The 26,265-nt window shown below is 47.9% G+C and overlaps 1 protein-coding gene, 1 non-coding gene and 1 pseudogene across 4 annotated transcripts; 2 read left to right on the top strand and 1 right to left on the bottom strand.

Moving 5' to 3' along the window:
- Nucleotides 1–1,860: 1,860 nt before the first annotated feature.
- On the bottom strand, nt 1,861–24,717 carry FAM186B (family with sequence similarity 186 member B). 3 transcript variants are annotated; one of them, XM_033222187.1, is made up of 7 exons: nt 24,444–24,717; nt 23,069–23,294; nt 21,953–22,135; nt 18,237–19,905; nt 17,529–17,721; nt 6,047–6,216; nt 1,861–2,368 (listed from the first exon to the last, which is right to left on the bottom strand). In XM_033222187.1, exons 1-7 carry the CDS (start codon nt 24,537–24,539, stop codon nt 2,314–2,316), a joined length of 2,592 nt encoding a protein of 863 aa, XP_033078078.1. In that variant the 5' UTR covers nt 24,540–24,717; the 3' UTR covers nt 1,861–2,313. The 3 variants fall into 3 exon arrangements, with proteins under 3 accessions (XP_033078078.1, XP_033078077.1, XP_033078079.1); XM_033222186.1 differs by lacking the exon at nt 1,861–2,368 and adding an exon at nt 5,101–5,347; XM_033222188.1 differs by lacking the exon at nt 1,861–2,368 and adding an exon at nt 5,168–5,347 and having other exon boundaries at nt 24,591–24,689.
- On the top strand, nt 6,689–14,993 carry LOC117090760 (annotated as a pseudogene).
- Nucleotides 11,446–11,555, top strand: LOC117091171. Its single transcript, XR_004440291.1, has one exon. It is a non-coding gene; the product is annotated as a U6 spliceosomal RNA (small nuclear RNA).
- Nucleotides 24,718–26,265: the final 1,548 nt, after the last annotated feature.

Below are 26,265 nucleotides of genomic sequence, written 5' to 3'. Positions count from 1 at the left end.
TCATCTGTTTTCTGACTTTTCAGACCATGCATAGCTTTCCCCTCCCTGGCTCTATGGCTGGGTTGTTTTTGAAGGGTTTTTCTGCCTTCCACTGTATGCCTCTTTGCAGTTAGTCAAGGCTAGAGTAGACCCTTCTCCCATGTCCCCTTCCACATTTGTTTTGGTTCCTCATCTGAGGCTGTGGGCCATGCAAGCAGAGCTATGGCCAGTCCTCGAATATGGCTTGAAGCAATGCTCAGAGAAATACTCCTTCCCATGCCTTGTCTTCCCTGAATTTTTTTGGGGAAGAAGCAATACATTGACCAGAAATGTCAACTTTGCGCTGAAAAAAAAATGAGGCGCCTGTATAGTATCAACGAACCTGATCACTAGAAAAATACCACACACATACGTATATACACATCTACACATATATACACATGCATACACATACATGTATACACACATACATTTATACACATATATATTTATACATGCACACATGTGCCTATACACACATACACATATATACATACACACCCATACACATGCACACACATATACACATGTGCAAATACATACATAAATACACCCACACATACATAAATACGTACATACATACACAAACATGTATACATACATATATACACAAAGATACACACACATATATATTTGTCTTCCAACCCTCTTGGCTTCACAGCTTGACCCGTGCAGGCTTTCTTTGCCTTTAAGAAGATGAAATTATTACCAAAGCAGAAGAACATCAGACACTCTGCGTGCTTGCCAGAGAACTCGCTAGAGGACATGCAGAAGGTCAAAGTCCTCCATGACCACAGCAAGTTCAGCCACCAGGCCCCTTAAGCACAGTGCCAAGAGCCTGTGAAAACATGAAACCTTTGAAAATATTATGAGTGCCAAAATGTAAAAACAAATAATGTATATGTATGAGATCTTTATAAAACATAATATTTGCAGTTTCATTCACTGTCAAATTTAATATTCAAATAGTCTCATTACATTTATAAAACTTGTTCGATTTCTTCTCTACGCATGCTGATTGCTGAGATGTCACTCACAGCTAAGTACACATTAAATAACTTATTCATAGCCAGTTAATTTCTAAAGCAAGGTTATAAAAATGCTTTCCAATTATTTAGAGCAATACATTTAGTGTGAGGGCATTTTAAGATGTTAAGTATCATTGGGGTGAGGCCTCCAGAAAAGAAAGAGCCTGGGACCGGAGAAGCTGGAAACAGCCCAGGGCTGGCCCAGCTGTGCTGTGCATGTGACCTGCATCATGATACCACTCCCCTTCCTCCCACACCAGGCATCCTCGCGATATCTTAAGCTGTGATTCAGAAAACAAATCCTACTCCTGGCATCATCCACAGAACCGGCTGTTCACATCCCACATCCTCCTCAGCTTTCCAGAGTCTCAGCCTTAGGCTGGAAGCAAGGATGGGTGCCATTCCTGAGGAAGAGAACTGCTGGGCATGGGTTCTCTGAGGATAGGGTAATTTCCTATTTGTATGCGTGGTCCCTAGGCCAAGGGTGCTGGTGAGTGGAGAAGGACGGGGCAGGGGAGACTGAGTGGGGACCAGGCAGGTAGCTGTGTGTCAGGTGGAGGGTGCGTAGGTGCTCGTGAGCTGATTGAACTAACCGAATTAGTGTCTCAACTGAACTGCCAGACGCTTGCCAGAGATGGCCTCCTTAGCCCACACCGTCTATATTTGAACCTCATGTCTCCATTTCTTCCACCTTTGTCCTCACTCAGAGACATGCTCACCTTTGCCTCCCACCTTATGACACCTGGCTCTGGTCTGTATTTGGTATCTCCTTTTGTTCTCACCTTCTGAGCTTTCATGCAAATCACTGGCATGTCAGTGACGTATCTGTCCATATTTTGATTAAATGAAGAGTTACTGACACCTACTAAGTGCCAGGTGCCACTCACAGCTATCTCGGCATGTTTGCTCCCAAAGTACACAGACAACACTCAAAGGGTTCTAAAACTGAGTTGAGGAGGTGTGGGTTTCAGCAATGAGACAGAATTTTAAAATAAACCAACCTCTATTTTGTTAAAAACGTAGAGTTTGGGGACTGCAGGAGGGAAACAGTGTTTCTCAAAGTTCTAGGAGTACTCAGCAACACCCAGAGGGTTTCTTTAAAAGCACCAGCTGGGAACCCGCATTTCAACCAAGTTCTCTGTGGGTTTCCGTCTCTCGGAAGGTTGAGAATCACCAGCTAAGGGATGCAGTGGAGACTGGGGCTGTCTTGATCCTTCTGGCTTATTTGGGTTCCAGGGAGTGACTCGCTTGACTTTTTTTGAACAAGCTAAGCGGATTCATTTGTAGGTTCCTGGCATTCCTTCCTTTGGTTCGCTGAGGCACTGCAAGAGTTAATAGAGTTACAGGTTGGGGAGCAACTGAGACAAGGCCCAGGCTATGTGAGTGCCATCCAGCACCTGAGCACTTCCCAGAGCCAAGTCCAGAGGTGGGCCCAGACTCAGCCTGGACACAGAACTGCTCAACACAAAGTCGTGATCCGCCCACCTCGGCCTCCCAAAGTGCTGGGATTACAGGCGTGAGCCACCATGCCCGACCTGTACCAGTCTGTTTTTAGCTGTACAGGAACAGACCCTGAGCAAGGGGAGGGCAGAGCACTCAGAGTCAAGGCTAAGATTCTCCAGCTACAGAAAGCATTTGGGGTCTGCAGACACAGCTCTCCCACCTGTCAGACAGAGAACCCCGGGGACATGCTTGTAAGACAAAGCTGAAAAAAATCTCAGAGAAGGGGGGCTGCTGGGTTTTGAGGGATGCAGTCTTCTAGCATCTCAAACCATGGAGGGAAGATGAGCAACCCTCCCTCACATGCCGAGAGGACACCCCAGTGGGCCTGGAGACAAACAGGCTGTCAGTGCCAGGCAGACCAGGATAATGGGGCATGAGGTTGGGCCTAGTTATGAACCCATATGGGGCTGTGAGCTGGACAGCATGGCCAGGGGAGCCAGCGAGGTCAGCAGGACCACAAAGAGGCGAGTGACCTGGCACCACGCAGCAGGTGGATGTCAGGACTCATGGTGGGCCAGGAGCAGGCGGCCCAAGAAAAGGTGCACTTTAGGGAGTGGAGCAGTGTCCAGGAGGGCGCTCCCAAAGGAGGCAGCACAGCCACCACCCTGAGGTAGCAGCAGCCTGGGCAGGACAGAGAACTTTTGTTAGAGACCAGCAGATCCTCATGCCAAAATAGCGGACCCCAAGACAATGCAGGGAACCCCCACACTGAGACATCAGGAGCAGCCTGACACGCAGGGAGGTGGTGGCAGCCTGGGATGTGGGTAAAGAAGACAGCACAGCAGGATCTGCCTCTGCACCTGGTGGTGATATCAACACAGTAAACAGGTACAGGGTTGAAAGCAGGGAGAAAATTGTCTTCATCTAAATTCCCTTAGAAAGGGGAAGCTGTCTTTGCTGGGAAAAATATTTTGATAAGTGCCTTAAGCCTGAAACTGGGATCCCAGTGGAGGCCTGGGTGTGGGTGGAACAGCTCTGCTTGAGACATGAAGGAATTCTAGAATTGTGCATGTTTTACCAGAGAGAGAGGCGGGGAAAGAGGGAAGAAAGGAGGCTGCTGCTTGGTGCTGTTCAACATGAATCCCGTTCCTCACTGTCCCTCTGTATTTTCAGAAAGTTACTGACGTCATGAGTGTATGGACTCAAGTGGGGTGCGTACCTCTGATATTTATGTGCACATATCTCCGTGTGTGGGAAGAACAGAGGGGCTGGCCTGAGACTCAGAAGCTGGGCAGAGCAAAGGCAGGGAAGGGATGTGGAGAGGAGAGACCCCCACGATGGGGAGGGCTTTGGGTAAGTTTAACCGAATCTCTGCCAGGCCAGGCCCCAGTTGACTTCTGGGTTACAGTGTTCTCCCACAGTGTTGTTTTGGTTATTCTCCATTCTGTTTGCTGTATCTAAATCAACAACCAACAGCAACACACATGCACATCCCCCTTGGAAACCCTCCAGGAACTGGAAACCAGGTTTCTGCGCTGGGTGGACTGGAATGCTGGGACTCTCAGGCCCATTTCAGAGTGCAGGTGTGGCCAGGGACTGGCCCTCTTTGATGCTGCTATGCCTCCCTGTCTCACTGAGGTCTCTAATTGGAGGATGGGGGCAGCACCAGCATCTTCTGGCTCTTGGCTCTGGTTAGGTCTAGACTGGAGGCATCAGGAGCCTCTCCCGATTGGGGATCTGTAACTGACGCAGGGCCAGGGTCACAGGAGGCAGATGGGATGGCTCATGTAGAGAGGGTCCTTAAAAGAGCCTTGAGCCTTCAGTAGTGACATCTACAAGCCCAGAGAGGCAAAGGAGAGCTAAGCCTTTTCTAACCAGAAAAGCCTCTTGTTGGCCCCTGGAGTCCTGCCTCTGTCCCCGCAGCCAGCTGTTCTTTCCAGGGACCATTCTTGAAGGTAGTAAGGAAAGGAAGTGACAGATAGGCCCAGGCCCAAGGCTCAGGTTTCTCAGGCAGTCCAGGGGCTCCCTCATCTGTCCCTCCCTACACCTAGCTCCCCCGAGAACCACCCCCAGGGCTAGGGTGAGATGGGGCTCTTCAGAATTCATGTGCAGCTCAGGAGGCCAGTGTGAAGGAAAAGCCCCCCGGTGGCCTCTGAGACAGTAAGGAAACCCTTCACTAGAACTGAAGTGCTGTTGGCACAGGGACCCCGCTTACATCCGCCTAGCAGACGAACCAGGTTAGCCTCTCTCTGTCTGGTGTGGGATAGTAAATGAGGTCATTGTTAAAGCCTGGAGAGGCCGGGCGCGGTGGCTCAAGCCTGTAATCCCAGCACTTTGGGAGGCCGAGATGGGCGGATCACGAGGTCAGGAGATCGAGACCATCCTGGCTAACACGGTGAAACCCCGTCTCTACTAAAAAAATACAAAAAATTAGCCGGGCGAGATGGCAGGCGCCTGTAGTCCCAGCTACTCGGGAGGCTGAGGCGAGAGAATGGCGTAAACCCGGGAGGCGGAGCTTGCAGTGAGCTGAGATCCGGCCACTGCACTCCAGCCTGGGCGACAGAGCGAGACTCCGTCTCAAAAATAAATAAATAAATAAATAAATAAAAAATAAAGCCTGGAGAAAGATTTGTTGGGGAGAATCCACATTGACCATCAGCCTCGCACCTTACTGGGCCTTCAGGAAGTTCAGGCTTTTGTGGTAGGAGGACTACACGTCCAGTGTCAACAGCCGGGGAATATCTGGGTGTCCCCTCAGCTGGTTCCAGGGAAGGCTGGCAGGGGTCTTTTTTTCTATTGCGTAACTGGAGGAGGCCACCTCGGTCTTCCAGACAGCCTCCATCTGCTTCCCCTGTTGGCTGGGAGTGGGGGGTTTGGAGAATGTGAAAAGAAACAAAAGAGATTGAGATGCAAGAGACTCTCCAGAGCCACCAGGCCCAAGTGGGCTTTGTCTCCTTCCTTTCTCAAATCGAGTGTGTCACTGTCCTTCTTGTCTCCCCGTCAACACTGAGTCTGAATCTCACTTCCCTGGGGCTCCTGTGGCCAAGGAGCTGCTGAAAGAGGTTCCCAGGGTGGCCCTTGTCCTGTAAGGAACAGGCCCTGGGGCACAAGCCCTGATCTAGGCCATGCAAGGGTAGGTGTGGACCAGGGTCCTTTTAGCTGCCCAGAGGTTCACAGTGTTTCCAGAGCCTGCAGGTCACATGGTAGGGAGGTTCAGATTTGTTTATAGGACAGACCAATGGCAGACGCCAAATCGATGCTCAGGGTAGAAAAGTTGTAAATTTTCAGGTGTGGTCCTCAGAGTCTTTCTGTTGCATAGTTTGAAATGCACTGGTCAGGCTAGCCCCTGAAGCCCACACACTGTGACACACACCCCACCTCTGAGTCAGTGGCCAGCACTGGGGAGGGCAGCTGAGAAGACAGGCACTTTGCAACTTGTAGGGTGATCTTGGCCTGTTGGTGCCCTCACTTCACAGCCCACCTCCCCAGGCTGGTCACTCCTGCTCCCTGCCTCTTCACCCATACAGCTGCTGCCCCCTCAGCTTCCCGGCACCTACCGGGCCATCTGCAGGGGCGCACATTCCCGGTGCCTGGACTGAAAGGGCTGCTTATAGGTGGGGCCACTGGGGTGGATGTGCCGGGGTGAGGCTGCAGGCAACTTGCATTTCTTCGGCTTTGGTGAGGTGACCTCAGGGATGTTCAGGTGAACGTTCCACTCCAGCTGGAGCTAGAGGAACCAGCAGAGAGGCATCAGGGAAACAGGAAGTTATCTCCTCTCTAGGTTGGGAGGAGGCTTTGCCTGCCTGTCTGTGCCCCTGCTGGACTCAGGGCTGAGTGGAGAGGGTAAGGTCGAGGGAATCCCTTCAGTTAGAAACCCTGGGACCACAAAGTATCAGACCTTTGCTGGAAACTCCTTGAATTCTTTTTTGCTGTGTCAGTTCCTGTTTTCTCCTTTGTTGTGAGGAAACTGGATAATGGGCAAAACAGCAAGGAAGAAAATAAAACCAGAGCAGCTGGAACTAGAGCAGCTCCAGCTAGGGTTCACGGCAGGGGGCCAGGTTGTGCCTGGACTGCACTGGGTATCTTTTTGTCCAGCCCCAGCCCTGGCACGGGTTGAGAAGCTGGGGGAATCTTCACAGCTACTCAAAGAATTGTCATGTCCCTTTCATTCTCAATCCCAAAACAAACAGCAAGTCAAGATGCCTCTAGGAGATTATCTGGACTTGTATAAGGTGATACGAAACCTCCATGGCCAAGGCTCTTCTAGCTGCTTGATGCCAGCCCTCATACCAATGCCTCAGCATGCTGCCTCCCCTAGGCTCAGGCCACTGCCGCTCAAGACTCGGGGGCAGGTGGTACCTCCTGACCCAACCCTGGGGCAGGTCCCAGCAGGCTCTGACTCACAACTGTGGGATCCTCCAGTCCCTCCAAGCTGCCCCTAGGGACCACGTCGGCACTTGCTGCTTTTCTGCCCCTGGCAGCCTGAGCCTCAGGTCTAGAGCTGAGGGCTGCTCATCCCAAAGCCAGTGTTGCAAATGAAGGAGTCTGGCAGGGAAAGATCCCATACTCATGGGTGGTGCAGAGAGCTATTCCTGCCATATGAAAGATGAATATGGATATAAACTCAATACTTGTATAATGGGGACAAAATTATTAATAGTCCCAAAGGGTATGAATTCTAATTTGCTGGGTTAGTTCCTGTTTTACATCTGTTGTAGAGAATCTAGAAACAGGCAAAACATCAGTGAAAAAAAATTAAAAGAAGACAAGTTAAATCTATATCTGTACCTATATCTATATATCTATAATAAAGAGTCAAGGCCAGGCGCGGTGGCTCACCCCTATAATCCCAGCACTTTGGGAAGCCAAGTCAGGCAGATCTTGAGGTCAAGAGATTCAGACCATCCTGGCCAACATGGTGAAACCCTGTCTCTACCAAAAATACAAAAATTAGCTGGGTGTGGTGGCGCACGTCTGTAGTCCCAGCTACTCGGGAGGCTGAGGCAGGAAAATTGCTTGAACCCGGGGAACGGAGGTTGCAGTTAGCCAAGATCGCGCCACTGCACTCCAGCCTGGCAGCAGAGCAAGACTCTGTCTCAAAAAAAAAAAAAAAAAAAAAGTCAAAAGAGGAGAGTCTTTTATTCCATTATTCCCAAGTTTTAGCTATTTTCTCTTTGGCCTTTTTTTTTTTTTTTTTTTTCTTTTTTTTGAGACAGAGTCTCACTCTGTCGCCCAGGCTGGAGTGCAGTGGCCGGATCTCAGCTCACTGCAAGCTCCGCCTCCCAGGTTTACGCCATTCTTCTGCCTCAGCCTCCCGAGTAGCTGGGACTACAGGCGCCCGCCACCTCGCCCGGCTAGTTTTTTGTATTTTTTAGTAGAGACGGGGTTTCACCGTGTTAGTCAGGATGGTCTTGATCTCCTGACCTCGTGATCCGCCCGTCTCGGCCTCCCAAAGTGCTGGGATTACAGGCTTGAGCCACCGCGCCCGGCCCTTTTTTTTAAATTCTATATTATTTTGCATTTATTTTAAATATCAGAAGTTTCAAGGATTCCAATATAAGTTTTTCTTTTTTTAGTAATTCAGTATATAGACAATTATTGGTATACACATGGTTCCATTATCCCTCAGTGGTGTATGGCCCATAGATTAGTAATCATTTATCTAGACAAAGAGAAAAGGAAGTTTGGGTGTCAGAGACAGTGTGTTGGAATTTAAAGAGGTTTTCTGGATGTGAGAGAATGGGAGAGGAGAGGAAGAAATAAAAGAAAATTTCATTATTGTGAATTATAAGCTGGACCCACTTTAGTGGTTATGAGTGACCCAATTAAAGATTGGGGTTGGCCGGGCGCGGTGGCTCACGCCTGTAATCCCAGCACTTTGGGAGGCCGAGGCAGGCGGATCACAAGGTCAGGAGATCAAAACCATCCTGGCTAACACGGTGAAACCCCGTCTCTACTAAAAATAACAAAAAAATTAGCAGGGCGTGGTGGCGGGTGCCTGTAGTCCCAGCTACTCGGGAGGCTGAGGCAGGAGAATGGTGTGAATCTGGGAGGTGGAGCTTGCAGTGAGCCAGGATCGGACCACTGCACTCTAGCCTGGGCGATAGAGCAAGGCTCTGTCTCAAAAAAAAAAAAAAAGATTGGGGTTACTTTTTTTTTTTTTTTTGAGGTGGAGTCTCACTCTGTCGCCCGGACTGGAGTGCAGTGGCCAGATCTCAGCTCACTGCAAGCTCCGCCTCCCGGGTTTACGCCATTCTCCTGCCTCAGCCTCCCGGGGGTTACTTTTTTATTATTTTTGGTGGGTGAGTAAGCATTATATCTCTGAATGGGATACAACGGATACAATGGCATAACCAGATCACATAACATCTTGGGATTTATTTGGGTTGTACTTGGTGTATGAATGTTAAAACCAGGTCTATACATTTTAGATGGTTACTTTACTGAATTCTGCCAAGGTAAAGTGGGGTGGCGGGGAGGGGGTGAAAGAGTAAGGTTTCTCCTAGTGTTAGTTTTCAGAGGAAAAACGTGAGGTCTCAGCAAGGACATGGAAAAGATGAGGATAGGCTCCAAGTGTAGAGATTAAGTGAGTGGGTTGGCCTAAACCAATGGTTCCTAACCCATAGGGCATGGTCCCCTGAGGGGCAATGGATTTTTTGCCAGGAGCCCAAGAGTGTAAGTACGTACTCAAAATTGTACAAAAATTGAATAAATAAAAAGTAAAACTAAGTATATAGGAATTCTTGGAACTTTTAACATTTAAAATGGGTCTTAATAGTATGGGATTTTATTTGAGGAGATAAACTAGTGATAAAGGAATAACAAGGACTAGTTTACTATTCTCCTGTAAACAACTAGTAGGCCAAACAAAATAGATGAAAAAATGATATATACCCATTCAGACAACAGGCATTGCAGGTCAATGATCCCCAAAAGGAATGAAACAAATGAGACAATGTCCAGGCCCCAGCACAGGGCAGGGAACCCAAACAGAGGCCAGCAGCCTTGCTGAGATGAGGAGACAGCGTTTGGGGATCAGGGAAGCCAAAGTGACTAGAATTTGAAAACCAGAGTACTAGAGAGGAGGAAACCACACGGCAAGAAATCTCCAAAGCCCTGCAGAGGTGTCCCATTAAGTCTCTGTGCAGGCCTGCGAGGAAACTACCAAGGCTGGGGGAAGAATCACTGGGCAAGAACAGGCAAAACCGTCCTCAGAGTTCATATATCCCTGGGAAGAGTTTGTGTTCACATCTGTAAAATACTGAAAGAAAAAACTGCCCAACTGGAATTCTACATCCAGCAAAAACATCTTTCAAAACTGAAAACTGAATAAACCTTTTCACACACCAAAGCTGAGAGGATTCATCACCAGCAGATGAGCAGTGTGAGAAATGTTAAAGGAATCCTTGAGGCAGAAGGAAAATGATACTCAAAATACATTTGGATCTACACAAAAGAGTAAGGAGCACTGGAAATGGTAAGTGTGGGGGTAAATAGATTATTCTTTTCCCTTTGCTTAAGGGAAAAGTAATAACAATGTACTGTTGTCCCTTGCTCTCCATGGAGTATTGGCTCCAGGACTCCTCACAGGCACCAAAATCTGTGGATGCTCACATACTTATATAAAATGGTGCAGTGTTTGCATTTCACCCACCCACATCCTCCTGTATATATTAAATTCTCTCCAGATTACTTATAATACCTAATACAATATAAATGCTATCTTTAGACTGTTTAGGGAATAACAAGAAAAAAAAAGTCTGTTCATGTTCAGCACAAACACCTCCATCCATTTTTCTCTTCGAATCTTTTTGATCTGTGGTTGGTTGAATCCACAGATGCAGAACCTACAGATACAGAGGGCCAACCATATTAGGGAATTTATAAGTTACATAGGGGCAGAATGTATGACAACAGTAGGACAAAGGCCAGGAGGGAAGAAATAGATGTATACTGTTGTAAGGTTCTTACACATGAAATAATATTATTTGAAAGTAGACTATGATAAGTTAAAGATTTATATTGTAAACCCTAGAGCACAGTGGCTCATGCCTGTAATCCCAGCACTTTGGGAGGCTGAGGTGGGCAGATCACATGGTCAGGAGTTCAAGACCAGCCTGACCAACATGGTGAAATCCAGTCTCTACTAATAATACAAAAATTAGCCGGGTGTGGTGGTGCGCACCTGTAATTTCCAATACTCAGCAGGCTGAGGCAGGAGAATCGCTTGAACCTGGGAGGCGGAGGTTGCAGTGAGCTGAGATCATGCCACTGCACTCTAGCCTGGGCAACAGAGTGAGACTCTGTTTCAAAAAAATAATAAAAACAAAATAACAAAACAGGCTGGGCATGGTGGCTCACACGTGTAATCCCAGCACCTTAGGAGGCTGAGGCGGGTGGATCACATGAGGCCAGGAGTTCGAGACCAGCCTGGCCAACATGGCAAAACCCTGTGTCTACTAAAAATACAAAAAAATTAGCCGGGCACTGTGGCAGGCACCTGTAATTCCAGCTACTCAGGAGACTGAGGCATGAGAATCGCTTGAATCCTGGAGGCAGAGTTATGGTGAGCCGAGATCACACCACTGCACTCTGGCCTGGGAGAGAGAGTGAGACTCTGTCTCAAAAAATAAAAATAAAAAATCACAAAAATAACAAAACAAAGAGGTATGGATAATATGTAATATGTCAGGAGTGGAGATAAGATGAATTTACTTGAAAAAGCTCAATTACTCCACAAGAAGGCAGGAAAAGAGGGAAAAAAACCCAAAGAACAGATGAGACAAATAGAAATGAAGAGCAAATTATATATTTAAACCCAACTGTGTTGATAATCACATCAAATATAAATAGCCTAAAACCACCAAATAAAAGGCAGAGATTGACAGATTGCATAAAAAAGCAAGACCCAAATATAAAATATCAATTAAAAACCCAATTTAAGTATAGAGACACTGTGCTCACTTCGGTAGCACATATACTAAAATTAGAATAATACAGAGAAGACTACTAGCATGGCCTTGGTGCGAGGATGACACACAAATTCATGAAGTGTTCCAATAAATAAATAATATTTATACATAGGTTAACAGTGAAAGAGTGGAAGAAGGTATACCATGCAAATAGTAAAAAGTATTTAAAAAGCTGCAGTGACTAGATCAATATTGTTGTACACTGAGAGCAAGGAATGTAATTAGAAACAAAGGGCTGGGTGTGGGGGCTCGTGCCTGTAATCCCAGCACTTTAGGAGGCCCAGGTGGGTGGATCCCCTGAGGTCGAGAATTGGAGACCAGCCTGGCCAACATGGCGAACCCCATCTCTGCTAAAAATATAAAAATTAGCCAGGTGTGGTGGCAGGCGCCTGTAATCCCAGCTACTCAGGAGGCTGAGGCACAAGAATCCCTTGAACCTGAGAGGTGGAGTTTGCAGTGAGCCAACCAAGATGGCGCCACTGCATTGCCTGGGTGACAGAGCGAGACTACATCTCAAAAAAAAAAAGAAAATGAAAAAGAAAAAGAGGGCCATTTCATAAGGATAAAAGTCCAAATTTTGGGCCAGGTAGGGTGATTCATGCTGTAACCCCAACACTTTGGGAGGTCAAAGTGGCAGGATCATTTGAGGGCAAGATTTGGAGACTAGCCTGGGCAACATAATGAGACCTCATCTCTATAAAAATAAATAATGAAGGTCAAATTTTCAAGAGTACATAAACAATCTTAAATGTGTATGCACCTAGTTACAGAGCTTCAGAATATTTGAATAATAAACCTGTAAAACTGAAATAAATAGACATAACTGGAGAGATACAGCATGCTCATGAATTGAAAGAATAAGTATTATTAAGATGCCATTTCTCATTGCTGGGTAGGTAGGAAATTGGTGGGTTGTGGAGTTTGTGGTGGGTACTTGGACGAAAACTAGAAAGTCACTCAGAGTAAAAAGGGGCTCACAATGACACCTAGGACATTCAACCCCCAAAGCAGCAGCTAATGATATATATCTGTGGAGAATGTCATGCAGAAAATGAAATAAAATCCAGGGATCCAATCAGATGCAGAGAATGTGGATACAGAATAATATTCAAGAAAAGGACTGAAAGATTGGTGGGTTTTGATGCTCAGAGAAACCTGGGAATTCAGAGGAATGTCTTCACTTACATCTGAATTTCCCTTTTAATGTTTCTCATTGTTGTATAGCTTTGGGTTTTGCATACAGTAGTTCCCCCTTATCCTCGGGGGATGCATTTCAAGAACCCTAGCGGATGCCTGAAACCTCAGTACCAAACCCTTTATACACGGTTTTTCCTATATGTGCTTAACTATGATAAAGTTTAATATTTAAATTAGGCAGAGTAAGAGATTAATAACAAAATAGAACAATGTTAACAATATACTGTAATAAAAGTTATGTGAATATGGTTGGTCTCTCTTGCTCTCAAAATATCTTACATAGGCCAGGCGTGGTGGCTCACGCCTGTAATCCCAGCATTTTGGGAGGCCAAGGCGGGCAGATCACCAGAGCTCAGGAGTTCAAGACCAGCCTGGCCAACATGGTGAAACCCTATCTCTACTAAAAATACAAAAATTAGCCGTGTGTGGTGGCACACGCCTGTAATCCCAGCTACTTGGGAGGCTGAGGCAAGAGAATCGCTGGACCCCAGGAGGCAGACGTTTCAGTGAGCTGAGATCACGCCACTGCATTCCAGCCTGGGCGACACAGCAAGACTCCCAAGCACTTTGGGAGGCCAAGGCAGGCAGATCACCTGAGGTCAGGAGTTAGACACCAGCCTGGCCAACGTTGCAAAACCGTGTCTCTACTAAAAATACAAAAAGTAGCCAGGCATGGTGGCGGGTGCCTGTAATCCCAGCTACTCAGGAGGGTGTGGCACGAGAATTGCCTGAACCCGGGAGGTGGAGGTTGCAGTGAGCCAAGATGGCACCACTGCACTGCAGCCTGGGCAACACAGCAAGACTGTCTCAAAAAAAAAAAAAAAAAAAAAAGGAATGCCGCAGACTGAAAGATAATATCCATGAAATACAGATCTAGGCCGGGCGCGGTGGCTCAAGCCTGTAATCCCAGCACTTTGGGAGGCCGAGACGGGCGGATCACAAGGTCAGGAGATCGAGACCATCCTGGCGAACACAGTGAAACCCCGTCTCTACTAAAAATACAAAAAACTAGCCGGGCGAGGTGGCGGGCGCCTGTAGTCCCAGCTACTCTGGAGGCTGAGGCAGGAGAATGGCGGGAACCCGGGAGGCGGAGCTTGCAGTGAGCTGAGATCCGGCCACTGCACTCCAGCCTGGGCGACAGAGCAAGACTCCGCCTCAAAAAAAAAAAAAAAAAAAGAAATACAGATCTGGTGTAGAACTTGCATACCAGATATAGGTATGCAAATATTTGATATAGATATCAAATATATTTGATATAGGCATCAAATATAGGATGAACTTTACAACTGAATAATATGCTTCACCAAAGGAGATAAATGGATGACAAATAAGCACATGAAAATATGCTCACATTATTGTTAGGAAAATTCACATTGTATAAATTAAAGTCTTAGTATAAAATAGTTCTACAACTCAATAGCATGAAAATATAACCTGATTTTTTTGTTTTGTTTTGTTTTGTTTTGTTTTGTTTTTTGAGATGGAGTCTCGCTCTGTCGCCCAGGCTGGAGTGCAGTGGCGTGATCTCGGCTCACTGCAAGCTCCGCCTCCTGGGTTCACGCCACTCTCCTGCCTCAGCCTCCCGAGTAGCTGGGACTACAGACACTTGCCACCACGCCCGGCTAATTTTTTTGTATTTTTAATAGAGACGGGGTTTCACCGTGTCAGCCAGGATGGTCTTGATCTCCTGACCTCATGATTTGCCCTCCTCGGCCTCCCAAAGTGCTGGGATTACAGGCGTGAGCCACCGCGCCTGGCTCCTGATTTTTAAATCATTATTATTTTGAGTTTTTGGCTGAAGAAGCAGAGGAAATGGAGACGGTCATCCTGTAGATGTCATGAGGCGAGCTGGGATTAAGGTCACCATTGCGGGTCTGGCTGGAAAAGACCCAGTACAGTGTAGCCATGATGTTGTCATTTGCCCTGATACCAGTCTTGAAGATGCAAAAAAAGGGGGACCATATGACATAGTGGTTCTACTAGGAGGTAATCTGGGTGCACAGAATTTATTTGAGTCTGCTGCTGTGAAGGAGATACTAAAGGAACAGGAAAACCAGAAGTACCTTATAGCCGCCATCTGTACAAGTCCTACTGCTCTGATGGCTCATGAAATACGTTTTGGAAGTAAAGTTACAACAGTCCCGCTTGCTAAGGACAAAATGATGAATGGAGGTCATTACACCTACTCTGAGAATCCTGTGGAAAAGGACAGCCTGAAATTCTTACAAGCCGAGGGCCTGGGACCAGCTTTGAGTTTGTGCTTACAATTGTTGAAGCCCTGAGTGGCAAGGAGATGGCAGCTTAAGTGAAGGCTCCACTCGTTCTTAAATACTAGAGCAGCGAAATGTGACGATCACTTAGAGAAACAGGCCATTAGGAATCCATTTTGACTGTTTGCTCTGGACAAAACAATGGTAGGTTAATATGTTCAGAAGCCACCGTCATAACTGCTTTTACCGAAGTACAGTTGTGAAGTCACAACTACACAGAGATTTCTCAACCTACAACTTGTGTCTGCACATTACTAAGCCTTGTTTGCAGAATAAACAGGGCATTTAGCAAACTAAAAATAATAAAATAGGCAGAGCAGGAGTTCAAGACCCACCTGGGCAAAATAGTGAGACCCCGTCTCAAAAAAAAAAAAAAAAAAAAAAGCAGGGGCAAAGGACCTCAATTGACGTTTATCCAAAAAAGACATGGGGTACTCTGGGCCACTCTGCCTATGGGACAGCCCTGCTCTGTCTATGGAGCAGGCATTCTGTTGCATGCTGTTGCTCTAATACACTTGTTGTCTTTAAAAAAAAAAAAAAAAGACGGCTGGGCGCGGTGGCTCACTCCTGTAATCCCAGCACCTTGGGAGGCTGAGGTGGGCGGATCACGAGGTCAGGAGATCGAGACCATCTTGGCTAACATGGTGAAACCCCGTCTCTACTAAAAAATAGAAAAAATTAGCCAGGCGTGGTGGCGGGCGCCTGTAGTCCCAGCTACTCGGGAGGCTGAGGCAGGAGAATGGTGTGAACCCAGGAGGTGGAGCTTGCAGTGAGCCAAGATCACGCCATTGCACTCCAGCCTGGGTGACAGAGCGAGACTCCGTCTCAAAAAAAAAAGAAAGACACAAAAATGGCCAACAAGTATATGAAAAGGTGCTCAACATCATTCATCATCAGGGAAATGCAAATCAAAACCACAATGAGCTATCACCTCACACCTGCTAGAAGGGCTATTATCAAAAAGACAGGAGATAATAAGGTCATGGCAAGGGTGTGAAGAAAAGGGAATCCTGTACATTATTCATAGGAAGGTAGATTAGTACAGCCATTGTGGAAAACAGTATGGAGGCTCCTTAAAAAATTAAAAATGAAATTACTATGACCCAGGGATTCTCTTCTGGGTATATACCCAAAGGAGCAGAATCGCCACCTTGAAGAGATATCCAGATTCCCATGTCCATTGCAGTATTACTCACAGTAGCCAAGCTATGGAAACAACCAAGGTGCCCATCAGTGGACAAATGAAAGAAACTCTGGTATATACAGTCATGTGCTGCATAACAATATTTCAGTAAATGATGGACCACATATACGACCATGGTCTCATAAGATTATAATACCATATCTTTACTGTACCTTTTCTATGTTTAGATACACAAATATTCACCATTGTGTTCTGACTGCCTACAGTATTCAGAATAGTCACATGCTGCACAGATTTGTAGGCTAGCAGCAATAGGCTACGCCATATAGTCTAGGTGTGTAGCAGGTTATCCCATCTAGGTTTGTGGAAGTATACCCTATGATGTTCACACAACAAAAAATTGCCTAACAACACATTTCCCATAACACAACCCCATCATTAAGTGATGCATAACTGTATATACAGTGGAATATTATTTGGCTCATGCCTGTAATCCCAGCATTTTGGGAGGCCAAGGCGGGCGGATCGCTTGACATCAGGTGTTCAAAACCAGCCTGGCCAACATGGTGAAACCCTGTCTCTATTAAAAATGCAAAAATTATCCAGGTGTGGTGTGGGTGCCTGTAATCCCAGCTACATGGGAGACTGAGTCAGGAGAATCGCTTGAACCTGGGAGGTGGAGGTTGCAGTGAGCCGAGATTGCGCCACCGCACTCCAGCCTGGGCAAAAGAGTGAGACTCCATCTCAAAACAAACAAACAAACAAACAGATTTTGAGGGATTATGAGGGAAAATGGATTCTAAGCTAGATTTCCACATCCAGGCAAACAGTCAATTAAGAGTGAGGACAGATATTAAGTAAAGACATTTTCAGACAACCAGGGTCTCAATGACTTAACCTCTCATGCAACCATTGTCAGAAAGTGAGTGGAGGAGGGACTCTACTAAAACAAGGAAGTGAACCAAGGAAGAAGAGACCTGGAATCTGGAAAGCCAAAGAGCTGATTCAGGGAGAAGCAAAGCGAGTCCCTGCAAGACAGTGAAGATGACGGCTGTGCACCAAGCCTGGAGAGCCACCAGATTGACAGGAGCAGGGCATGGAGAACCACAGGGGAGGGAGAATCACAGCCCAGAGCCAGGACTGCAAGATCCAGCCGCCCTTCTTCTCCGGAAGAAATCTTCTCTTCAACAGCTCTTTCTGAAGAGATGTCTCTCTCTCTCTGGGTTGCTCTCCCCAGAAACAGATTGGAAAGCCGCCCTCCCCCATGCTCAGGCCACCGCCTGCCTTCACCTCTCACTGGTGCAGAGGCCTTATCCTGCCTTCTCCTTTCCCTTCTGCCCCTGGTCGCGCAGTCTCAGCCACATCCCCAGGGCCCCCCCCCCCAAAATGGGGCCCCAAGCCGACTGGCTGTGCTGACCCCAGGAGGCAGAGCAGGGGTTGGGGGCGGGAGGCCCACCTTGGGGAACATGGTCACCATGCTGCTCAGGCACTCTCGTCGCTTCTCCTTCAGGCTCTTCTGCTTGTCCGTCCAGGCCTGCAGCCTGAGGCTCTGCAGGCGGTCAATGTTTTCCAGGAAGATGTAGAGGTTCTGGGCCTTGTAGGAAGCCTCCGTTTCTTTCATGATTTGTACGTGTTTGATTGCTTCTTGCCTGAGAAGAGAGGAGAAGCAATTTAGGGGGTGGAGAGGCCTCATCTATCCCCCAAGTCTGTTAACCAGAGATGACTTTGTTTTATTTCCTTAGAGCAAAAAGAGAAGTGGAGACTGGTAAGAGCTGGGGAAAATGGGGCAGAGAAAAGTGGGAGGTGGTATCAGGTGAGGAGCCTCGGGGCTGGGATGAAACAGGAAGAGAAAGGAAAAACGGGAGCACATTAGGCGGATTATGGACAGGGCCATGGGAAGAGAGGAAGAGAGAAGGAAGTGGCTTAAAGGGAAAGCCCACTACAGGGAGAGCAGCAGTCAGTGCCCTTCTTCCCACACCTTCAGGGGTTGCCCAAGGCCCCAGGCCAGACTTACTTTCCTGGACCCCACTCAGGAGACCCTGTCCAGGCCTGGCGTGGCTCTCCCCATCCCCCCTTGCCCTGTGTTCCTTCTCTCCCACTGGGTTTAGGCTCTGCCCACATATTGCAGCAGGTGGGTGCCAGGTGGGTTCCAGGGAGGACCTACCGGAGGCTCTGGAGGCGTCTATAGAAGATGTACTTATAGCACAGGTACTGCAGCCTGAGCATGCCCAGCTCCATAGTGGTGGTGGTGAGCTCCAGTGCTTTGCTACGCAGGTAGTGGGGCAGCCTCAACTCAGACTCCTCACTCAGGAGCTTCAGGTTCTTCCTCTGGGCCTCCATGTCCATGTGGTACACCTTCTCCTTAAGAGTAGCAGGGGATATCTGCAAAGAGGGCTGAGTCAGCCTTCGAATGGCTGTCCCAGTGACAGGAAAGGAGGCAGATTTCTTGGGCTTTGTGGGAACTCGGCGGGTCCGTGGTCTGTAGGTAAACTCCACTGAACTCATAGGTCTCTGCTTTCCCAGGGCAGGCTGCTGGGTACTAGGAGACATGGGCAAGTGTGGCCTCCTGCTTTGGTGAGCAGATTGGGTCCGGCTTGGGGCAGGCACTAACGATAGCTCTGCCTTCTCTAAGTCCCTCCATCGACTGGCGGGTGTGAAAATCCTCCTCTCCATGTCCTCCCCTAGCTGCTCCGGCTCTCTCCCTATGCTCTCCTGCTCCTTTTCTAGCTGGACCCATCTCTGCTGCTGCTCCCTGGCCAGGTCTTCCAGCTTCCACTGCCGCAGCTTCTCCTGGTGCTCCTGCTCCAGCAGGGCCCACTTCTTCTGCCGCTCCTGCCACATCTCCTCCTCCTCCAGCCACAGCTGCCTCCGTGTCTCCCAGCCGAATCCCTTCTCCCAGGGCTTCTCTTGGCTCTCAGAGGTCACCTGCCTGGAGCTCTCTAGAGACAGCTGTTTGCTACAGTGGAACTTAATTTGGAGTCCTCCCTTTTCCTGGAAGTAGTCCTCCTGGTCTTTGTCTTTGTGGCCTGAGCTTTCTGCCACGGGTCTTTCCCATTTCTTAGGAAACCTGCGATCTACTAAGGGTAGAAGCACAGGCTCAAGGCTCTTGGTGTCCTTGCTGCTGAACACATCTGCGACCCTCGAGTGCACAGTCATGGTGGAAAGTGGCTCGTGCCCTGCAGCTGTAGCACCACTGTCCCACACCATGGCCATGGTACCTGGGGGAAGTGGTGAGAACAACTGCTCCTTCTTCATGGGTTCCTGTTGGCTTTCCTCCGTGACTGTTTCTTTCCTTGGAAGGGTCTCTCTCTCAGAGGGACCCGGGGAGTCAACAGAAACCTCAGCCGGGTCTTCTGCCTGACCTGTAGCAGTCTGAGCCTTCTTCAGCTGGAACTCCAAGGCCTGCTTCGTCAGGAGAAGGTCATGGTACCTTCCCCCTAAGATCTCTACCTGCTTCAGCAGAGCATCCCTCCTGCTCTCAAGGACCTGCACGAACTGCTGGAAGTGCAGCCTCTGGCTGCTGAGCTCTTCGGTCGCCTGCATTTGCAGGTACCTGTATTTGGTCTCCAGGCTCCTGTTCTCCTTGTGTTGGAGGATCAAGGCCTTGTTGAGGTTCTCCACCACAGTGGCCATGTACCTGATGGCCCTGACCTCCCCCTTGCTGAACATGGTAGAGTCCAGGAGCTCCTGCAGCATGGACGTCACCTCTGAGGCCTTCATGTTCATGGTATGCTGGTCCTGGAGCATCTGTTCTGGGCTCAGTGGCTGAGGATGGGATGGAGATGTCTGTGGGCTTCTTCCCCGCCAGCCCTGCCAGAAGGTGCGTTTGGACACTGGGAGAAGTGGAGAGAAAAAAGTCAACGATCTCTCATGTGTCCCAAGGATTGCATTGATTCTCCAAACCCTGCAGGGCCAAAGTGGCAACCCCCTTAGGGATTTGGCAAGAGTATGGAGCTGGGGCTGTATGTGGGACCAGGGATGGTGCTGACAGGGCAGACCTCTGCTGGGTGCACAGCTTGCCCAGAGCCCAGCCTTAGGGTCTGCCAGCTCCACAGCACCTGCAGAGTCCAGAGGGGCCTGACGTAGGCAAGCCAGCACAGCTCACTGCAGCATCCTCCTGGTCTTCCATGTTGTCCTGAGTAGAGTTATTTTTCTAATCATGCCACTTCCCAGCCTCAGTATGTGTGTTTGCCTCCTATTGTCAGCTACCCAAACCCCTTACACCCATCTAGGAAGCCTGGTTTCCCTTTCCCGTTAGCACTGGACTGTGCTTGTGGAGAATTTATCACATGGTTCTCCAACTGTTCACATGTTTTATTTTTTTTAATAACTAATGCCTTTTTCCATTTGGGGGATCCCTTTGATACTCTAAGGAAAGCAGCAGACCCTCTCTCCCCAGGAAAACACACTACACACAGATTGTGCCCGCCATTAGCAGATCTCAATTTCTCAAAGGCTGGGTCACGGTGGTCATTGTACCCCCTTGGACCTACTATGTATAGAGCTGGTGGAGTGATTATCTTGGAGCATCCATTCATCTGCCTATTTAATAAACATCACTGGTGGAAAAAACAATGCTAACTTCAGATGAGGGGTAGAGGACATATAAAAATTAAGGGATACTGAACTTGGGCTAGCATCTAGCTAGTATTGTCAGAAAGGCCATGTGGCCTAGTGGTCCAGAGCTTAGATTCTGCAATAAGATAACTTGGGTTTGAATCCCATCTTTCCGATTTGCCTTGGGCAATTTTCCTAACTTCTCAGTGTCTCAGTTTCCCAATGTGCAAAATGGGGATAATCATAGAATCTATGTCATAGGACTTAGATCATGCATGTTTAGTGCCAGGTGCAGTAACAGGTACCTAGTTATAAGTGCTCAATAAATCATCCCTAAAAAGAAATAAAGATGCAGTCTTTACCATTCATAAGTTTATAATCTAGCAAGGGTCTAAGTGTACAATAAGTGTATTTGAAGACAGAGTATGGTACAGATGGCAGAACAGATTGTTTCCTTATCCACTTTTCCCTGCCTTCTCCCTCCTGCTGACCTTACTTGATTGATAATGAGGCTGGCCATGAAGAACAATGGTAAATGCTGATGGTTAACTATTGTTAATTAAGCCCTGAGCATGTTCCAAGCGTGGGGTCAGACACCTCACACTGTGTGGAAGCCTCCCCACAAACCTGGAGCTAGGCAGTACCCTCCTCTGTTTATATGTGAGGAAACTGAGGCTCAGAGAGATGAAGTCCTTGCCCAAAGTGATACAACCAGAAATTGACAGAGATGCAATTCAAACTCTAGAGTGAGATTAAGAAGCCAGAAAACCTGTGTGTGGGGCCACAGGCTTTCCTTGTGTTCCCTTCTCTTCTCTGAGCTTCAGTGTTCTCATCTACAAAATGTAAGAGTTCAATAATCTCAGGTTCCCCTAATGTTGATGGGAGTAAAAAGTCAAGGTTTAGCTATTTGCTGATGGTCCACCTCTGCAGCAGCCTCCGGCTGAGCCTCCCCAACCTTCCTGGCTCTGTTGCTGGGTTTGGAGTGAGGAGAGGATGATCCGCAGCCTCTAGCTGCTAACTCTAGCCCTCCTGGCCTCCCAGCTTTGTTCCTCAGAACCTACATGAGGCCTCAGCTCCAGTGAGCACGCCAGAGACCTGTCTCCACATCACACCTCCCTTAGCACTGAAGGACAGCTCAGAGCTGCTCAGTGCTCGACCTGGGCTCAACCCCCAGTCCCTCACCACTGCCCATCCATCTCAAATCAAGCTCCTGTGATGGAGGAGAATCAGAAAGACCCCAGGCCCAGCCTCTGACTTCTTCCCCTGCCATGGCATCCACCCCATCCCCACCTAGCTCCCTGGCCAGGTGCTCCTAGAACCTACCTTGTGAACTTTTCTTTTGTCCTTCAATGAGAGTAGAGCAAAGGGCAGTGAGTGACTCAATGCCTCTTTTGGTGGCAATGAGGGAGAGTGGTAACATTTTCTCCGTCACTTCAATCCATTCGTCCAGGGCTGCTGCTTCCTCTTCACTCTTCCTGGCCCCAATCTCATAGGTCAGAGTGTCACCTGGAGAAGGGATGGGAGGTGCAGGCTGAGAGCAGTCTGTCCTCCAGGGGGACACAGACGGCCCTATAGAACAGGGGTTACAGCGGCTGTGAAGTCACATTGATTTTACCTCTTACTAGCTATGTGATGTTGGACAAGTCGCTTATCCCCCTGAGCCTCAGTTTCCTTCCCTATAAAAGAACTGGGTGAAGATTAAATGAGATAATACATGTGGAACAATTAACATGAGGCCGGCCATGTAGAAATTCACAATGGACATTAAATAGTATTGTTGTCTGTACAGCAGGGAGGTATCTGACTTGTTGTTGCTCTATGCCCATTGCCTGGTCCAACATCTGGACAACTGAATTAATTAAGCAGAGTTAACTGCTCTCTCAGTCTTGAGGGAAGCTGAGGGACCACTGACTGAGAGCTTCCAAGCATGGGGTAGTATGCGGGTGGCAGGGCACATCCTGATACCATCTTCTTCCAACACTGGAGCATCCAGCGCACAGCACACAGGTCCTGTGATGAGATGACTCTGAGCTGAGTGGGGGGTAGCACCTAGCTTTAGGGTTTAATGCAGCTGACCCACACCCAAATGGCTGTACCAGTTGCTCACACAGCTGGCATCAGGGCTCATGCAGTAAAGGTCATTCAGTGCTTTGAATATCACCCAGGGGTGCTCTGTAAAATAGCTAATGTGGGTTTGAATTTAGTTTCTATCCTGCTCAAAAAATGAGATGTCATAATGGACCCGTGACTTAGGTTTCATCATATATTTAGCTAATGTCATGATCTGTGATGTTTGGACACTTCTGTGTCTGCCCCTCAGGAGCATGGAGGTGATGTGCTGTGACAGGAGTGGTGGAATGCTTCACTGGAGAAGGGGATGTGTCCTGTGCTGTCCCTGTGCTCGCCAGAGGAGGCACGGTGCCCAGCCTGCAAACTCACCCCAGTCACCTAGCCAGCGGAGAATGTCATACAGGTGCTTCTCCTTCGTCTTAGCATCTTTGGAGAAGGAGGCAATTTTGTCCAGCAAGATGAATCTCTTCTTGCCCTTTGGATCTGTCTGGTGAGATTTGGCATTTTCTTTTAAATCATATCCTAATTCTTCCTGGAAGCGGTTGATGACACAATTGACATTGTCCAAAATGTCTAAGAGCTGGGTAGAAATATCCTATAGAGAAGCAGCAGATTGCTGTGTTAGGGCTGTGGACTTGAGCCAGAAGCCACATGCTAGCAGCGTGACCTGGACAAGTCGCTTAGCCTCTTTGGGTCTCAGTTTTCTTATATTTAAAGTGGGAATCATTATAGTACTTATGTCACAGGGTTTCTGTAAGGATTAAATGAATTAAATATTTTAAAGTGCTTTTAATAGTACCTGGCACATCACACAAAAGTGTTAGCTTTTATTATCATTGTGATTATTAAGAAGGTCAAGAAAGGATAGAGTACCAAAACCCCACAGCAAACATTTCTTTTTTTTTTTTTTTTTTTTTTGAGACGGAGTCTCGCTCTGTCGCCCAGGCTGGAGTGCAGTGGCCGGATCTCAGCTCACTGCAAGCTCCCCTTCCCGGGTTTACGCCATTCTCCTGCCTCAGCCTCCCGAGTAGCTGGGACTACAGGCGCCCGCCACCCTTGCCCGGCTAGTTTTTTGTATTTTTTAGTAGAGACGGGGTTTCACCGTGTTAGCCAGGATGGTCTCGATCTCCTGACCTTGTGATCCACCCGTCTCGGCCTCCCAAAGTGCTGGGATTACAGGCTTGAGCCACCGCACCCGGCCAACAAACATTTCTTTAGAATTTCAGAGGTTGCTGGGGGTTTCTGGATGTCTTTCCTTACAAGGATCCACAGGCAACAGAAGCTTGGAAAAGTGAGGCCCCAGGAAACTCTAGGATCAGAGGCTCAAGTAAAAAATGTACTAGAGCCTCGTGTACAGGATGATTTGAGCCTTTGGCCATTTCCCCAACCCCCATTAACTTCTGGGCTCAGCTTGGGGGATTCTGGAGGGTTGCTATTAACAGATTCTGGGTCCTTTCTCCTGCCCTGTAGGATGTACCACAATGTGCCTCAGGGCTATCCTCGAGCTTCCTGCCCCCTTCCCGGCCCCAGCCCTGCCTCAGGCGGGTGGTTGCTTTCAGCTCACCCTGTAGAGGCCAAGTTTAGGAGAGAGATAATTTATACTAATCTGTCTGCAGACCTGGGTTGCTGAATATCCCAGGACCTCTGAGGACCCAGAGCTTGAATCTCACTCAAACCTGGGATCAGTCCCCAGCCTCCACATCATATCCCAATATAAGGGTGATTCCTTCATCTCAGGGGCTACCTCTTGAGCCCGAGTTAGCTGAGCAGCCTCAATCCTCAAGATGATGGCTTTCACAGATGTGGGAGTCACCAACTGTGGAGGGTCATCCTTCTCCATTTTGGATCACTCTGTCAGTCACAAAACATCCTGTGTCTCTGGTCCACAGACCTGGACACACGATGTTGCCTGCTTTGGAGGTTAAGGGCACCAGGGTGTCTCCTGGGTACCCTCTGCCCAGGCACAGCTCCTCTGGTAACTGCCAAATGCCAGGTTCCAACCGATCCTCTTTTCCCCAGTGACATCATCAGTTTGATTAGAAGAATTAGGAGATTAGACTCCCCACTATCGAGCTTTTTGTCTATTACCTAACATATTTACTTGACTTGTTGCTTTTTTTTTTTTTTTTTTTTGAAACGGAGTCTCCCTTCTCTCTGTAGCCCAGGCTGGAGTGCAGTGGTGTGATCTCGGCTCACTGCAACTTCTAATTCCTGGGTTCAAGTGATTCTCCTGCCTCGGCCTCCTGAGTAGCTGGGATTATGGGCGCACGCCACCAAAACCAGCTAATTTTTTTTTTTTTTTTTTTTTTTTGAGACGGAGTCTCGCTTCGTCGCCCAGGCTGGAGTGCAGTGGCCGGATCTCGGCTCACTGCAAGCTCCGCCTCCCGGGTTCGCGCCATTCTCCTGCCTCAGCCTCCCGAGCAGCTGGGACTACAGGCGCCCACCACCACGCCCGGCTAGTTTTTTGTATTTTTTAGTAGAGACGGGGTTTCACCGTGTTAGCCAGGATGGTCTCGATCTCCTGACCTCGTGATCCACCCGTCTCAGCCTCCCAAAGTGCTGGGATTACAGGCTTGAGCCACCGCACCCGGCCTAAAACCAGCTAATTTTTTTTTGTCTTTTTAGTAGACACAGGGTTTTACTGTGTTAGCCAGGATGATCTCGATCTCCTGACCTCGTGATCCGCCCACCTTGGCCTCCCAAAGTGCTGGGATTACAGGTGTGAGCCACTGCGCCCAGCTGACTTGTTGCTTTTTAAAAATTACTAAATGTTATGCTCCCAAACAAAACATTAATGTCTAAAAATAAGAAAAAGCTATTAGCACAAGTTATTTTCCTAAAGAAAATATTTTAAATTTCTAAAAATTAGAGCCAATCAATAACCAAATGGAGGCCAGGCTCAGTGGCTCACACCTGTAATCCCAACAATTTGGGAGGCCAAGTTGGGAGGATCACTTGAGCCCAGGAGTTTTGAGACCAGCCTGGGCAACATGGTGAGAGCCTATCTCTACAAAAAAACTTAAAAAATAGCCAGGCATGGTGGCACATGCCTGGGATCCCCGCTACTTGAGAGGCTGAAGCAGGAGGATCACTTGAGCCCAGGAGGTCAAGGCTGCAGTGAGCCATGTTCACGCCACTACACCCCAGTCTAGGTGATAGATACCCTGACACACACACACACACACACACACACACACAGAGGGAGGGACATCCCATGATGCTAAAGATGTCAATTAATAAGGGGGACATAATTCTAAATGTATATATACCTAATAACATTGCTTCAAAATACATTAAGCAAAAAGCTTCCAGAACTGAAAGGAGGAATAGGTAAATCCAAAATTATAGTTGGAGATTCCAGCACTTCTCTTGCACGAGTTGATAGAAGTAGCAAAAAATAAGTAAAGTATAGAGGTTTTGAAAAATACTATCAACCAACTTGACTCCATTGACAGTCATAGAACACTTCACCCAACAATAGGACATATATTATTCCCTATGCATATGGAACAATGATCATATCAACCATAATTTGGGCCATAAAACAATTATAAATTAACCTCAGA

Source organism: Trachypithecus francoisi, unplaced genomic scaffold, assembly GCF_009764315.1.
Source record: "Trachypithecus francoisi isolate TF-2019V2 unplaced genomic scaffold, Tfra_2.0 Lachesis_group11, whole genome shotgun sequence".
In the NCBI taxonomy this organism is placed as follows: domain Eukaryota; kingdom Metazoa; phylum Chordata; class Mammalia; order Primates; family Cercopithecidae; genus Trachypithecus; species Trachypithecus francoisi.
The sequence above is the reverse complement of the archived record's forward strand: the minus strand, read 5'-3'. Positions and strand labels throughout refer to the sequence as shown.